Source organism: Macrobrachium rosenbergii, chromosome 29 (assembly GCF_040412425.1).
Source record: "Macrobrachium rosenbergii isolate ZJJX-2024 chromosome 29, ASM4041242v1, whole genome shotgun sequence".
In the NCBI taxonomy this organism is placed as follows: domain Eukaryota; kingdom Metazoa; phylum Arthropoda; class Malacostraca; order Decapoda; family Palaemonidae; genus Macrobrachium; species Macrobrachium rosenbergii.
The window spans coordinates 3400440-3418186 of NC_089769.1; the positions used below are offsets into that span (position 1 = coordinate 3400440).

Below are 17747 nucleotides of genomic sequence, written 5' to 3' on the forward strand. Positions count from 1 at the left end.
GCCGGAGAGGTGCTAGGAAGGGTCGGGGATCCACCGATGATGATAAGGATCAGAGATGTCCTCTGTGGCTCGCCCTCTGAAAAGAAAAAGGATAAAAGTTGATGGTGGGGGCATTTTGGGGGAGGCAGGTGGCAGGCTCGGTTGCTTGTTAAAAATATTGTCCATGGAGCCTCGCGGAATTACTCTGCACGCGAGAAATCGACGTCGGGCAATGCACCCTTCCCTCTGGGTTATGATTTATAGCTTTGCATCGCTGCTCTTAGCAGTGATCACGTCCCCGTGCACGAATAAATAGGAAGGGGTTCGAGTCAGGAAAGGCATCCGTCTGTGAAACCTCTGCGACCTTGACTGGGCATTCAGTGAGTCTTAAAAAACTTGAAGAAGAAGAACGAAGACTGGGCATTAAGTTAAGAAGAAGAAGAGGAGTCTTGTTTGTATAGACATTTAGGAAGAAGAAATAAAAGCAGTGCTTAAATAGGGGAACTGAATTAGCAGATGACTGAGAAAAAAGGGTTAGTGCTTGAATAATTATGAGAGAAAAGAAGATAGATTAGAGAAGTTGATTGGGCAAGGAAGGATGATAGGCCATCGGACCACAGATGAAGGATGCAGGTTGGAGAGATAGTGAGTATTTTCCTGAAGAGATTTAAGGCTTAAGTCGATGGAGTGAATACTTGGAAGAGCTGTCAAGCGTCGAAGAGACAGGGCAGGTAGATTTGAAATGTGGAAGTGTGGAAAGAGTCACTGAATTTTTTTCCCACAAAGCTAAAATAAGCAGCCTTATGCCGTCAGTGCACCTCATGCAATGCACTGTAGGCATTACTTAAGGTTCTTTGCAGCATGCCTTTGGCCCCTAGCTGCAACCCCTTTCGTTCCTTTTACTATATCTCCTTTCATATTCTCTTTCTTCCATCTTACTCTCCACCCTCTTCTAACAATCTGTGAGGCTTTCCTCCTGTTACACATTTCAAATCTTTTACTGTCAACTTCCGTTTCAGCGCTGAATGACCTCATAGGTCAAAGTGCTTGGCCTGTGGCCTAATTCCTATATTCAGTTCAATTCAACCAGCAACCAGTGAAAGATATGGAAAAGTTAAAGTAACCTCCTTGTTGAAGATATGATTAAGCCAAATAGCAATCAAACTCTTTTCAGTATGAATTGCACATGCGCAGTAGTCATCTTTCCCTCTCTCTCCGATCTCCTATTTGCGAAAGATAAGGGATGAAAATATCTCTGCTATTTTACTTTATCTCGGCTTTCTTGTTTAGATTTATATTTCTTTTGACTCGAGGTTTTTGCTCATTTTGTAGCTCTCTCTCTCTCTCTCTCTCTCTCTCTCTCTCTCTCAGCCAGCTTTGGTGCACAGGGGAGAGCCCGGAGATCGATCCCCGAGGCGAGGAGCGTTAGCAATTTACAATACGTCCGCTTCCTGAATATTATGTTCGTCATTTACGACGCAGTGAATTATGTGTCCTTAATATTGAGTTGCCTGTGGCGGGTTTCAAGAATCCAGAGTTTGTAAGATACATATACACATACACACACACACATAAACACATATATATATAAATAAATATATGTAAATATGTATGTACATATATGTAATTAAATTTATATTTACATATATATTTATATACATATAATATATATATATATATATATATATTCATATATATATATATATATATGTATATATATTCATATAGGTATATATATATATATAATATATATATATATATATATATATATATATATATATATATATATATTCATATACATAAATGTGTATGAATTTATATCTAAATATATGAAAGCGATAACTGTTGTAAAACCTTAAGACTAAAAATTATTTAATCTCATGTCTGGTAGGAGAGAGAGAGAGAGACTCAAAGGTCTTCATACCAGTGGCCTTTGACGGACTCTCTTCCTGTTTGTTAGCAGAATACCTCAAGAACGAGCGAGCGGAATTTGATGAGACCTTTCGGATGTATTCGCTGGCCAGCTTCCTCAAGATAATTACCGTTTGAAAGAAAAATGGTCACAGTTAACTATTTCTTCCATTGATAACCTCCTCGAGAAGGTGGCCTGAAGATCCCTGCTGAATTTCATTCAGTTCTGTTCAACCATTCTTGAGATATGCTGCACATTTGAGTCGTTCCCTACGCCAGCGAGTATGTGAACATGTGATTTGTATTAGCGTGAGCATTATATCTCAAGAACGGGCGGACGGATTTTGGTGGGCGTAGGTAGAAATGTCCCTCATTTATATGTAAATCTTTCAACCCTTTGCACGTCAAACTCGACAAACTTTCCATCGTAGATTCAGTTAATAACTTGAAATCATCCTTAAGCAATAAGCAATGTGTAATATATGTTTTCTTGAAGGTAATCTAGATTAGGATTAATCCGGATTAGGATTACCAGGTGAATAAGGCTTCTCTTCGTCAGGCCCAGTGTCTTATTCTTCTCTAGTCACACTTGAAGGGCTGGTTTCCAGCCAGACAATCTGTATTGATCCTGTCCACGCTGCTGAAAGATTGGTTTCCAACCACTGTAGGTAATATAGTAAATTAATGTAATTAATGTAACTTCCACATGTCTGCTTTGTATATATATATATATATATATATATATATATATATATATATATATATATATATATATATATATATATATATATATATATAAATGTATGTGTGTGTGTGTGTGTGTGTGTGTTTCGCATACATTTAGAAACTCATTGAGCAATTTCAACCAAACTTGGCATACATATGACTTACTATCTGGGAAAAGAACACTGGGGGGGTAAGACATCACTGGCCCCAAAGGTGGGGGTGTGGGAGGGGGTTGAAATGTAAAACTTAAAGAATACGACAGACGTTAGTGTCTAATCCATAGTTTTCGAGGTCTCTGAGATGAATAGTGACACTCCCAATGCCCTTCAAGTCCAAGTTCAGCCCCAATAGGTAGGGGAGGTGAGAAGGCGTGGGAAAACGACATATATTAGTGTCTAATCCATAGTTTGCAAGGTCGCTGAGATGAATAGTGACACTCCCAGTGCCCTTCAAGTTAAAGTTCAGCCCTGATAGGAAGGGGGCGGCGTAAAAATAACCGAAACGACAGATATTAGTGTCTTATCCAAGGTTTTCGAGGTCGTTAGGAAAGGTCAAAATAGTGACATTTTATTGACGTTAGGAAGGTTAAAATTCAGTCCCCAACGTTAGAAAAAATTGAAAATCTTAGGTTTTGGTGACATTGAGAAGGGTTAAAATATAAAATGTTTTAAATGACTTTAGAAAAAGCAAAAATCTAACTTTTATTGAGTTTGAAAATGTTAAAAATCTATTTTATTCATGTTAGCAAAGGTTAAAAATCATGTTTTATTGACGTTAGGAAAGGTTGAAATCTCACGTTTTATTTATGTTAGAAAAAGTTGAAAATCTCACATTTTATTGACGTTGTCATTTAAAGTTTTCGCTTTATTGCCAGCAAAAGGTTGGTCATCTTAGTTTTATTGACGTTAGGGAATGTTAAAATCTCATGTTTTATTGACGTTAGGAAATGTAAAAATCTCACGTTTTATTGACGTTAGGAAAGGTTAAAGTCTCACGTTTTATTGACGTTAGAAAAAGCTAAAAATCTCACGTTTGATTGAGTTTGAAAATGTTAAAAATCTCACGTTTTATTGATGTTAGCAAAGGTTAAAAATCTCATGTTTTATTGACGTTAGGAAAGGTTAAAATCTCACGTTTTATTGACGTTAGAAAAAATTGAAAATCTTACATTTTATTGACGTTAGGAAAGGTTAAAGTCTCACGTTTTATTGACGTTAGAAAAAGTTGAAAATCTTACGTTTTATTGACGTTAGGGAATGTTAAAAATGTCACGTTTTATTGACGTTTGGAAATGTTAAAAATTTTTATTGGTTTTATTGACGTCAGGTTAAAAATCTCACGTTTTAAAAGCTTAAAAATCACGTTTTATTGACGTCAGAAAAGGTTAAAAAATCTCACGTTTTATTAACGTCAGGAAATGTTAAAAATCTCACGTTTTATTGACGTCAGGAAAGGTTAAAAATCTCACGTTTTATTGACGTCAGGAAATGTTAAAAAAATCTCACGTTTTATTGAGTTTGAAAAGGTTAAGAATCTCACTTTTTATTGACGTTAGGAAAGGTTAAAAATCTCACATTTTATTGACGTTAGGAAATGTTAAAAATCTCACGTTTTACCGAGTTTGAAAAGGTAAAAAAAAATCTCTTGTTTTATTGACGTTAGAAAAAGTTGAAAATCGCACCTTTTATTGACGTTAGAAAAGCCTAAAAATCTCACGTTTTATTGACGTTAGGAAATGTTAAAAAAGACACGTTTTATTGAATTTGAAAAGGTTAAAAATCTCACGTTTTATAACTTATACAGCTGTGTTTGGTGTTCATCTTCACCTGGAACCCTATTTTTACGTAAGAATCTTGATGGGTTAGTTGAAATTTAAAAAGCATTCAGTCCTGCAACGAGAAGATAATTTTATCCATGCGTTTTAATCCCATACAGATGATTATTACAATATAGAAAGGATTATTTGCATATTGAAGGATGTAAAAAGGGAATGCCTTGGTATTTATACGTATTAAGTTTTCTTAGTACGTTTCTGAATTCAATTGAGCCGTCAAATGATTTTGCCCCAGGATCCTCGGCACAAGACATTATCGCGCATGCGCAGTGCCACGTTGATTATTTTTTTCTTTTTTTCGGCGCTGCTCTGTTAATTCATCTAGATCCTGACTCTACTTTTTTAATACGAAACTCGTCGTGTTTCAGGAATGTATATATATATATATACACACGCGCGTATTACACGTAAGCTTTATACATTTTAAACTAATCGTTTTGAGCTGTGCATTTTTGCATGCAAACTGGAGCCCATAAATGCTCGGTTTGGTCTCCTGCTTATTAGGTAGATGGCTGACTATTTCTTACAGGAAGAGCCTTTGTGGCCAACGTGCCCCTCGACCTTACGGCAACTATTTTCTGATCGATATTCTTGTTTTTTTTTTTTTCTGTGGTCACCTTACATTCACAATGCGCCATTATTACATAGCGGGTTGAGAGAGAGAGAGAGAGAGAGAGAGGAAATAGTAAAATGTTTTGCCTTTTGAAGTAGGAAATGTTTCTCTTGTACAGGCTTTTCTTCCATGGCTTTTCTAAAGGCGAAAGGTTTTCCCCTTTTGAGAAAGGAAATATTTTCAATCTACAGTCTTTACTTTCGTACCTTTTCAAAATCAAAAGGTTTTTCCTTTTGAGAAAGGAAATATTTTTCCTCGACAATCTTTACTTTCATAGCTTTTCAAAAATCAAAAGGTTTTCCTTTTGAAAAAGAAAATATTTTTCCTGAACAATCATTACTTTCAAAGCTCTTCGAAAATCAAAAGATTTTTCCTTTTGAAAAGGAAAGTACTTTTCCTCAACAATCTTTACTTTCATAGCTTATCGGAAGGCAAAAGGTTTTCCTTTTGAAAAAGAAAATATTTTTCCTGAACAATCATTACTTTCAAAGCTCTTCGAAAATCAAAAGATTTTTCCTTTTGAAAAGGAAAATATTTTTCCTCAACAATCTTTACTTTCATAGCTTATCGGAATGCAAAAGGTTTTCCTTTTGAAAAAGAAAATATTTTTCCTGAACAATCATTACTTTCAAAGCTCTTCGAAAATCAAAAGATTTTTCCTTTTGAAAAGGAAAATATTTGTCCTCAACAATCTTTACTTTCGTAGCTTATCGGAAGGCAAAAGGTTTTTCCTTTTGAAAAAGGAAATATGTCTCTTCGACAATCTTTTCAATCATAGCTTTTCAAAAGGCAAAAGGTTTTTCCTTTTGAAAAAGGAAATATTTCTCTTCGACAATCTTTTCAATCATAGCTTTTCAAAAGGCAAAATGTTTTTCCTTTTGAAAAAGGAGATATTTCTCTTCGACAATCTTTTCAATCATAGCTTTTCAAAAGGCACAATTTGCACGACTATCTTTATTTTCACGAAACCATTTGAGTGTCAAAGAAAACGTACGTCTATAATGTGTTTTCTTTTTTTTTATTATAAAAAAAAATCTCTGGTGGTTTCGTCAGTTGGAATTAAATAATAATAATAATAATAATAATAATAATAATAATAATAATAATAATAATAAAAATAATAATAATAATAATAATATTCATAGCCGGTGGTTTAGTGATGTGTAGGAGGTAGTTCTCGTTAGGGCATCATTCAGGACATAATAATAATAATAATAATAATAATAATAATAATAATAATAATAATAATAATAATAATAATAATAAATAATAATAATAATAATAATCTTTTTCTTACTCCGGAATCCTCTAAATTCTGATTATCAATCATTTCCATCGTTTAATTTGGCATTTAATTCGCAAGCTCTGTTCACAGATTTGGAATTAATTCAGTGATAATCATTTTAAAAAAAAATCATGGAAGACAGGGATTACACAACATCCTCAAGCTAGGAAGTACAATTACAAAAGAATGTATTAATGCAACGACGCTCGAGATTTAGGATTTAATGAAAACCATTCCAATGAAGCCACGCGGTTATCGGGAAGACTCGTTGGGATTTTATCCAGTCAGACTTGGAGGGAGTTTCGCGAGAATCAGATCACTGCGTTAGCCTCGATGACACTAAGAGACTCAGATGAGAGTTTTTCCCGTAGGCATTAGTTAAGGTTCTGTGCAGCGTGCCTTCGACCCCTAGCTGCAACCTCTTTTGTTCCTTTTTACTGTACCTCCATTCATATTCCCTTTCCTCTGCCTTGCTATCCACCCTCTCCTAACAGTTGTTTCGTGGTGCAACTGCTTTGAGGTTTTCCTTCTTCAAAACCTTTCTACTCTCAATTTTTATCTTTCAGCGCTGATTGACCTCGTAGGTCCAACCGTTTGGCCTTTGGCCTAAATTCTGTACTCCATTCCATATTCCATTGGAATGGAAGTTCGGATAATTATCTTTCTGTATGAAAATCTAAGTAAAAGACCTGTTGTAAAAAGTATGTGGGAGAAGCAGTAGAAATATTGGGAGCGTATTTTTTCTTTATAAAATAGTTTTATAGTTAAAAATGGATATTAAACCCAGTGGCACTGTTAAATAACTATGTTATTTCAAGTTGGTTCAGGTCATTTGAAGGAGTTAATGTTGTGCGGGTCAGAATAAATGGGATATAAGAAACAAATTGATTAGTCAGCATAATTTTAATGGATTGAAATTTTATAAGTCTTTCATAAATATATATATATATGTGTGTGTGTGTGTGTGTGTGTGTGTGTGTATAAGAGAGAGAGAGAGAGAGAGTGCATATATATATATATATATATATATATATATATATATATATATATATATATATATATATATATATATATATATATATATATATATATATATATATATATATATATATATATATATATATAAATCTGTGTTTATCCATCAACTCTTCCTACAACGTAGCAGAAGCAGGCAAAAGAAAACAGCCCGTATCTGCAGTTTCATCCAAGGTTAACAATACAAGATTCCAAAGTCTTACCATCATCCCTATTTTGCAATACACAAAAGAAACAAATATCTTCAAAGCACCCACCTTTTTTTTTTTTTTTTTTTTTTTTTTTTTTTTTTGATGACAAATTTTTTTTTATGACGAATTTGTCACTCACACGTTGAAGGATAAAGAACTTGAAAATGTATCAAGTATCTTTTCCCGTAACAAACACGTCGGTCGCAAGGAAATCACAGCTACGCAAAATTTGACGAGGGATGCGAGAATATATGATGCAGTATCCTATAAAACTTTACTTTTGAGGAAAACGCGGGGAAAATATGACCTTGTGGGAGGCACATAAATACCTTGGGGAACTCCGCGACGCAACGCTCGGGATAGGTTTGTCTGGCGCTGTCTTCAGACTGTGATTAGGGTAAGTGTTCTCAAGAATCAAGTGTTTTAAGTGCTGGTTTATTTTATATATACATATATATATATATATATATATATATATATATATATATATATATATATATATATATATATGTATTCAATAACATTTACTGACCCTTCTCCAATTAGGCTTATGCCAGAGAAAAAAAAATCCTTCTTGTCAACTATTTCTCTTAACAGTCTAGATGACACCCATTCCCTTATGCTTCTGACTAAGATTGGTTATGCATAGTTGTGTATACACGTCAGTGGTTATGCATAGTCGTGTATACACGTCACTTTAATCTATTTGTTTTTCCTTTTTCTAAAGCCAAGACGAAATGGCGTTCTATGGTGAGCCCAGGGATGATTTTCCCTCTGGCTTTGGCGTCAAGGAAGAAGATTTTATTGAATTTGATGTGGATATCAAAGACATAACTAAGGAGGAATATGATACAGAGATAACCAGCATATCTTCGGATGGAGACTCAAGTAACACAGGCCATAAGGTATGTGAATGAGATTACGTTCCATTTAAGAGTGCTCTTGCGAATTGATTAGGGGAAGGAATAGTTTTGAGAAAGAGGGGATCAAAAGAAAACGAGCGGAAGGCCATGTAGGTCAATTTCGTAGCGTGTGTTTAGGTAAGTTCGAAATTAGAATGTTCAAACAGGAATAGAATGTGGAGTTGATAGTTTTGAACGATGAATCAGTCTTGAATGATGTGCTGTTGCTTTATCCTTTGGTGGCCTTGGTGTTTGGGACGGCTGAAACTTGAACAAGTGCTTTTTAAACAGCTTTATTGGCACTTTGATCTTCAGTGTATCTCAGTTAATGGGCCCAGAGTTCATTTACTGTTATGCATTTCGTTGCTTCTTCACTGCCTCCCACAATATTCTCCTCCTCTCCAGATACACTTATCCTGAACCCTCTTAGATCTCTTCCTACTTCCTTCTTAACGTATTCAATTCATAAGTCATTCCTCTGCTCTTATAACGTCATTTTTTCACCAGATTTGTCACTTTTTCAGACGTTCTCCAACGGTACTTCTCCTAAACACTCCTAGATCTCTTCCCGCATCCTTATTCACATTTTCCTTATTCATTGGTCATTCATCTGCTCTCTTATGGTGCCATTTGTTTTAGTAGATTTGTCGCTTTTTGTAACATTCTTTACTATCTCCTCGTTCACATGCTGTTCTTTCAGTAGGAGTCCCCATTATACACCATTCAGCGTCTTCATTATGCTGTTATTGATGTGGCCCTCAGTTTTGATAACCTTAATTTTTCTGGTAACTAACATGATGTCTTTAGCATTTTCTTGACAAATCTCACATCTGTGATTTCTTTCTGCCACTGGACAATCCCAAATATAAGATTTAATAGGTAGTGAATATTTTGGCTACTCCTATTCCTCACCTATCCGGAATGGAGAGTATTTGTGTACATCAGCAATTTTCAGCATTTCCTTCTATTACTCCTAAAGAATCACTGTTAATGTCTCGTAAAAATAAAAACAGGTAAATATAATATCCTGGCCATGCCTTCTAATATGCAGTCAACTTTCATATTTCGTATTTGTAGCACTTTCTTAACATCTTTGAGATGTTGTTTTAACTTTGGGCTGACGATTAGTATGGCATCGACGTAGACCATGCAGAATGGAAGGTCCCTGAACAGTTCGTCCATCAGTCTTTGGAATGTTGCCCCTGAGTTACGGAGGCCGAAACAGCTGTAATTGGATGTGTATAGTAGGTCAGTTTTTGTGAAGAGTTCTTCTGCATTCATTTGGTATGTTATGTCTGCTATATTTGGTAGTGGGTATCTGTCTGCTTTTGTTTTGATGTTTAGCTTTCGGTAGTCTCCGCAGGGGCGTCATGTTCCATCAGATTTCAGTATCATGTGTAGGGGTGATAACCATGGGCCGGGGGCTTTCTGGCATATTCTATAATCAAAAGAAGCTTTTGACTATAGGTGTTTGTAGGCCCACACACGTGGGCACTACAGGCCAATTCCTCTTTAATAATCAAAAATGAAACTTGTCTCTTTTGGTAACTGTGACTATTTATACAACTCTTCTTCTTCATTCAGGTTTGCAGTGTTTGCCTGAGAAGTGCAAAGAGCAGTCATTTTGGGGCGCTGTGTTGCGATCCATGCAGGGCATTTTTCAGACGGAGCGTTCAGAATAACCTTTGGGAAACATTCATCTGTTTCAAGGACGGTTGTTGCGACATCACTCAAAACAGGAGGTCGTGCCAGCGCTGCAGGTAAGCCAGTTTGAGCTAGCCATTCTTTCCCCAGGAGATGTTTGAGGGTAAACTATTAAAAGCTGTCTGTCAGGACATTGACTGATTTCAGTTGAACCTATTGGCAACAGGTTTTTGAATGCTGATTTGGATCACTGCTTTATCCTAGTTATGAATTCAGATCTAAACCAAAAGATCAGTTAACCTGTTCAAGAATGGAGTCATGATGAAAATTATTCACTCTGTTTGGGTGCTAGGAATGATAGCTGAACTTTAGAAGCTGATTTGCAGGCTAGAAGATTGTTAACTTACAGTACATCCATTAGATCCTACTTAGTACTTGTACCACAGTGAAGCTTCCAGAGTATAGACACTGTTTGGGTGCTAGGAATGATAGCTGAACTTTAGAAGCTGATTTGCAGTCTAGAAGATTGTTAACTTACAGCACATCCACTAGATCCTACTTAATACTTGTACCACAGTGAAGCTTCCAGGGACATAGAAAGAATCTAACATACTAACTACATGGCACAACCCTGGAGCACTGGGTAAAGCCAAAAAACCAAGGACGTTTGGTGGAACACTCAAATAGAGATCACAAAAGAACAGATCACTTTTGATGCCTGCCCACAGTCCAGCATGGAAGCTGAAACAAGGAAATCCCACTAGTAGGAAAGCAACAGAAAAAAAGTAAAACACCATCTAACTGGAAGAGCTCCCTCAGAGACTGAACCAAAGAAACTGGACTGCTTCATATCATTGTTGATGCAGTGGCTGTCAGGTGAGGTTATCTAATATCTCAAAGGCTTAATAGATAGCGTTTGGGATATTAAATATGACATTTGATTGACATTGAACCCCATGCTGAGTTACACAGTAGTCTCCCACCAGAGTTCCCTGGTAGTGAGAGACACTTTTTATAACTCTGTACCATGCCTGATCATTGTTAATCTACCTAAGTTTGCTGGTGGAGTTTGCTTTTCCCCGTCAAATAGGCTTCATCTGTCAGGAGCTCTTGGTTGTCAGGTGCCAGAGACCTGCCTTGTGCACCACCACTATTCACAGAATCACTGCAGAATGATTGCCAGAGGCTTTGGGATATGCAAGGCTTTTGGGTATTTTGTAGGCAAAAAGGTATTTTCCTCTGAGCCACTCCAGCATTAGCGATACTTACCACGGCAACAAATGAATATATTTCTCTAGTAAATATCTCCTACAATTCTGACCAATCCCTTTAAACCCTTGGAGTATAAAATTCTTATGTTGAGCATTAAACCAGTCAGATCACTTAAATATATCATTAAACTGATACCGAGATGTAGAAAACTAGCAGTCTTTAGTGTAGTTGCTTTTTCATGTATATGTCACATCCTGAAAACATGGCCCCCATACTGAAATTTTTAATGACTAGCCCACTTTTTATGCTCATCTGTATTTACAAAATTATTAGGTGACATGAGCCACCATGTCATAACGCCACATATTTCATATGCATGCACGTTCAATGTTTAATACCTAATATTTTACATCTGTCAATATAAGAAAATTATGTTGATGTGAAATGTAAATGAAAAGTTACTATTTCGGTGTGATCCCCTACTAACAAAATAATGTCTAATTCTTAGGTTTAAGAAATGCCTCGGTGCAGGCATGGACAAATCCCTTGTCATGACTGAAGAGGAGAGGAAAGCTCTCATGAATCGAAAGATTGAGAGACGAAAACAGATTGCATTAGAGCACCAAAGATATGGAGCAGCTTCTCAGCAAACCTGTTTCGACACACAACAAGAACTTAATGATGCTTCTGGTCATACCCGCGACCACGAAGACTACACACATTCCAGTGACGTGCAGCAAAGTGGAACAAACCCAGTTGACGAATACGCCGTCAGTAAAATCGCTGACCTTCAGAAGATTCTCCGAAAGTGTCTCTCCTTTCCTGAATTTCCAAGCCACCATTACAAGGGAGATCCAGACATCATTGAGAATCTCTTCATTGTTTTCTGCAAAAATATAGGAAGATTTTTTGGCTCGGTTCCTGAATTCAGAGAGTTAGACCCTACTTATCAGGGGCTGTTGCTAAAACCTGCTGTGGCTAAGGCCATGTTTATCTTTGGCACTCACCAGTATGATCCCACCACTAATTGTTGGCCAAGGGTACTCCTGAGTCCTTTGTGTAAGTTTCCTAGTATTTCAATGTCTGATATGGAAAGTTTCATTGATGATGTTATTACAATGCAAAAATGGAAAGCTTTCATTGAAAAATTTATATTATTTTTCTCTGATGAAGTGGTGACACTTTTGACTTTAGTCATATCCCTCTTCGATTATAAAGATTCTAACTTGATGTTTGTCCCAGAGATAACCCTTAGACAGGCCAAGTACCTCCAGTTATTCAAATTCTATTTGCAAGGGAAACATTGCCAGACTTCAAATACTATGACATATCTCTCATATCTGAAGACATCTTTAACATACGTTGAGGAACTGAGGGAATGTTTTCAAAGCTCGACAACTGAAGGAAATGAAGGTGCAGGTCAGGATGACAGGACTTGTCAATTTCCAGAGTCTTTGAGTAGTGCTGGAGGGAACAGCATCCCAGTTAAAAGTGACCCCCTGATCCAAGATGATGCTGAAGGTTTTACATTTTTGCCTGCAGTTAGCACAGATACAAAGGAGATGATTTTTTTTAACTCTGAGTCACCTCAAATGATGCCCTTACCCGTTAAGGATGAGAAGGAATATAGCTCTATTAGTTACCCTTCCTTATGAATAAATTACTTTGAGAGGGGCAACGTCACTTATTGGTTTGGCAACTTTGGCTCTTTACATTTAACTGAAATTATTTTGTAATATAATAAAAAATAGGAAAGACTGACATAAGAAGAGATGTACAAGTATGTTTCAAAGAAGATATTTAGCACAACATTATACAATGGAACCTGCTAATCAGCGTTCATTGGAGGACCTAGATCTCTGTAAGATTTTTAAATACCAAAACCATTTAAACCGACTGGCCCCTTTTGCATAAGTAGTAAACTTCTATAAAGTTTTCCTTAGTTTTCAAAGGGTGTGTTCCTAAAATTGGTATTGATGTGTACAGCCTTCAAGTTCAGAAGTGCTAATGTGCTAATTACCTGCCTTGAAAGTTAATCAAATATATGAGAAGGGAATGTGCTCTACAAGAGGAATAGTGACCAGGTATTTTTCATAGTCTGATCTCCAGTGGATTGAATGTATAAGAATGAAGTTTCTCTTGTCTTGAAGAGATTTACTCTTTTAGAAATGCTACATTGCCTGTTAAAGAAAACAGAATATTGATCGAGTTGATTTATAGAAGTCCATTGGCATTAACTACAAATTTAACATAAATGAATGTTTACTCTCTTTCGTTATTAGCAAAATTACCAAAGAGACATTCGTCAAGAAATATTCTTGTGCTTTACTTGAACATCTCCACTTTACATTCTGTTTTGTTTAATTACCAAGTTTTTTTCAACAGTTGTCTAAAAGTTTAGCAACTAGCTGAACTAGACTGGGGATATAAAACAGATTTTGAGAATTATATTCCTGTGTGTAGGCTACTGCTAGTTACAAATGTGACACTGGCATTGGATGTGGACCAGTTTTTCCTGGATGTTAAAGGTGCCAGTTCCTTGCCCAGCTGATCTTCATTTATGAGATTTAAACTTGTAATTTTATCATTTATATTGATTCATGAGGGTTTTGGACTTTGCAACTAAACTCCCAATGTTGTTAGTAACTTAGGGCCTTTTTTCACTTTTTTTTTTTAAATAATAGAGACCAAGCTCTGGTGTACCTACGGTCCCTAAGTTGCCTGTCTATGCCAGTCATACACTCAGTCTGTTTATGATGAATCGTACAGAATAATTAACCATCATATTCTGGCTGTTGATACAAGCTAACACTAGGAAACCCTGTCAGCTCTCTAATTAAATTTAAAGAAAGACTCGTCCCATTAATTACCTTTCTCGTGATGCAAAAATGTAACCACTTCCAAGTCAATTAAGCTCAAGTGTACATTCTATAGAGACCTCTGTCTGCAGAACAAGATCACAGGAAAATGTGTAAATCAGAGGTCAGTCAGTGAGACAAGAACTTTGTCTATACTCTACATGTATGTATTTATAAATAATTGACCAGAACGACTCTTTCAATGAAAGGACCACAAACTTTTGTTTCTTTTTATTATTTTTTTTATGTCAGGTAAGAAATGATACTTAGATTTACAACCAAAATATGGAGGCACTCTTTTTAGTCACTTTATTGTCACTGGTTTTTCAGCCTTTTATCTTTTGACAAGTGGTTGTCGGTACAGGCACCTCGTGACGTAATCAGTAAACAATGATTTTGTTGCATGGTCCTCGTTGTTTCCGCCAAAGGCATCGACTTCAACGCCAGCTGAATAATCTAAAGTGATTTTACTGTACTCATACACTGTGCTTGAAAATAATTCATAACTGAGTTCAGTTCACAGTGCAAATGAAATCAAAGATTTCTTCCACCCAAATATCTTTTCATTTGCTGATATAAATGAAATGAATAATTATTAGTAAATACTCGAAAATCGAGTCAGGGGAAAACATTTTCTCAGTCTTCATGGGTTACCATGTTTTTTTTATAGATAAAAGCTTCTAAAGTGCGAGCTTTACCTTTGGGTTTCCAGAAATTAGGAATTGCTGTCAGAAACGCTATAAATCTTTCATTCCATTACTGTTCACACGAGGATGCAGGGATAGAATACGTATAGTATATGTATGTGTACATATAGTACGTACAAATACATATACATAAACATATGTAATATACATATATATATATGCATATATATACAGTATATATATACATATATTTATATATATATATATATATATATATATATATATATATATATATATATATATATATATATTATATATATATGCATATATATATATATATATTTTATATATTTATATACACCCACATCATACCACTGTCTAACTGCAGGGAAACAACCTCTCTGTAGGGAGTAGAAGGATTAAGAAGAAAAACTCCGTAATCCCTTAACAAAGAATAGTCTCATTTTAAGGATCAAGTTTATTTGCCATCAGCATCAATAACTGTTGGAAAATCTCAGTAATTAAATCAAACGAAACAGAATTAAAGTAATGACTTTCAGGTACAACACTTAAGAGAATATTTCTTGGCGTGCATCTTTTGTTTATTTTGCCAGTGATGGGGACAAGTAAACTTGCTCATTAGTGTACATTTGGTAACTGACGTCAATAACTATCTATAAAGCAATTCGATTAATATTCTGTTTTTTCTAAGGCAAAAGTGTTATACGTGCTTTCATTGTTGATGCAATGAGCCAATGCATTAGTTTTATCATAAAAAGCAGGCATTGTATATGAAAAGCACAAAAAATTATTTACATATTGCTAAAGTAATTATGTAGGTTACATGAAAATATTTACTGGAATATACAGAGATCGTGAACCTGTTGATTATATTGGTCATTAGCATAAGAATTTGAAAAGGTATTGTATATGAAAAGCATAAAAAATTATTTACATATTGCTAAAGTAATTATATAGGTTACATGAAAATATTTACTGGAAATACAGAGTTAGTGAACCTTAGGATTATATTGGTCATTGCAATCAAATATAACTTGATATCATTGGAATATATTCTGTTTTATATGTCAGCAATTCTACATAATACATGTGTTTAACCTGTATGCATGGTCATTTGTTATATGAAATTATGAAGCATATTGTCCTTGATCTTCGAGCATTATCTCATTTGATATACGTTGATTTTATTTTAACTATTTTTTTACATTCGTTTTCCTTTTTGTTAATTTTTCTGTTATCATCACATTGCTTCCCTCATTCCGCTTCCGTCACCGGAATGCCTCCTCTGCTGGTACCCTTGAGCGTACATCATTTGCTGTACTATTACTACTGCTAATAATAATGATAATAATGGTAATCATAATATAAACTCAAAACATGTAAAACCAATTGTGGAGGTTGCATGACTGTTTTTTTAATGATTTTCAGCCCTACCGAATTAACAACACAAACGAAGGTACGGCCCGATTCGTCAGTCCGACGACACTTTCTGCTTACCGACACAGAGACAAGGTTAGTTATCATTACTATTATTCGTGTTGCCAACCCCTTTCTGTTTTCTGGCTATGAGTCATGCGGCCATTGTCGTACTGTGCTCACCTCCGCCCAGACCATGACAGGCCAGTGTGGACAACAGACTTTTGTTTGTTTACATATTTTGTGTGCCAGTGGATTAAGTCTCCCAGACAAGGCCTGGTCGTGTGGCTGGGGCTTTAGAAATGCACTTGCTACCACTGTTCTTAAGTCAGACTTATAAGCCAAATAATTTCTAGTAAAGAGCTGAAGCTACCCTGAAGGTACCGAATCAAAATGTGAGCTTTCCTTTCACAAAGTAATTCAGCCATTAAGAAGGATAATTGTAGGAGCTATAATCCGTCTCATCCTTAATGGGTAGGGGTATCACTTGAGGAGGCTCACTGCCAAAGAAGACCACCTCTGTGTCAGTGCTCAATTCAGGCAGAAACGAAAAGCCTTTAGTATCATCATAACTCAAGGGGTCACTTTTGACCGCGATGTCGTTCCCTTCAGCGCCACTCAGAGACTGCGGAAACTGACAGTTCCTGTGACTGTCCTCAGCAGCTCCTTCATTCTCCCCAGTGGTCGAGTTTTGAAAACTTTCCTTCAGTTCCTCAACGTACATTAAAGAGTCCTTCAGATATGAAAGATATGTCATGATATTTGAAGTCTGGCAATATTTCCTCTGCAAGTAGAATTTGAATAACTGAATGTATTTGGCCTGTCTAAGGGCTATCTCTGGGACAAACTCCAAGTTAGAGTCTTTATAATCGAAGAGGGATATAACTAGAGTCAAAAGTGTCACCACTTCATCAGAGAAAAATAACAGAAATTTTAAATGAAAGCTTTCCATTTTCGCATTGTAATATCATCATCAATGAAACTTTCCATGTCAGACATTGAAATAGTTGGAAATTTACACGAAGGACTCAGGGGTACCCTTGGCCAACAATTGGTGGTGGGATTGTACTGGTGAGTGCCAAAGATAAACATGGCCTTAGCCACAGCAGGTTTTAGCAACAACCCCTGGTAAGTAGGGTCTAACTCTCTGAATTCAGGAACTGAGCCAAAAAATCTTCCTATACTTTTGCAGAAAACAATGAAGAGATTCTCAATGATGTCTGGATCTCCCTTGTAATGGTGGCTTGGAAATTCAGGAAAGGAGAGACACTTTCGGAGAATCTTCTGAAGGTCAGCGATTTTACTGACAGCGTATTCGTCGACTGGGTTTGTTCTGCTTTGCTGCATGTCACTGGAACACCTGTAGTCTTCGTGATTGGGGGCATGATCAGAAGTATTGTTAAGTTCTTGCTGTGTGTCGAAACAGGTTTGTTGAGAAGCCCCTCCAAATCTTTGATGTTCTAATGCAATCTG

General features: G+C 36.0%; 1 protein-coding gene across 2 annotated transcripts in view; it reads left to right on the forward strand.

The window, feature by feature from the left end:
- The window catches only part of LOC136854486 (thyroid hormone receptor alpha-like), a 140870-nt gene extending 126685 nt beyond the window's left edge, over positions 1 to 14185 (forward strand). For both annotated transcript variants that reach the window (XM_067130786.1, XM_067130787.1), the window contains 3 exons: positions 8302 to 8479; positions 10061 to 10236; positions 11841 to 14185. In XM_067130786.1, the coding sequence (XP_066986887.1) occupies positions 8302 to 8479; positions 10061 to 10236; positions 11841 to 12987 (1501 nt within the window). In that variant the 3' untranslated portion in view covers positions 12988 to 14185. The remainder of the gene's footprint in view (positions 1 to 8301; positions 8480 to 10060; positions 10237 to 11840) is intronic.
- The last annotated feature ends 3562 nt before the right edge of the window (positions 14186 to 17747 follow it).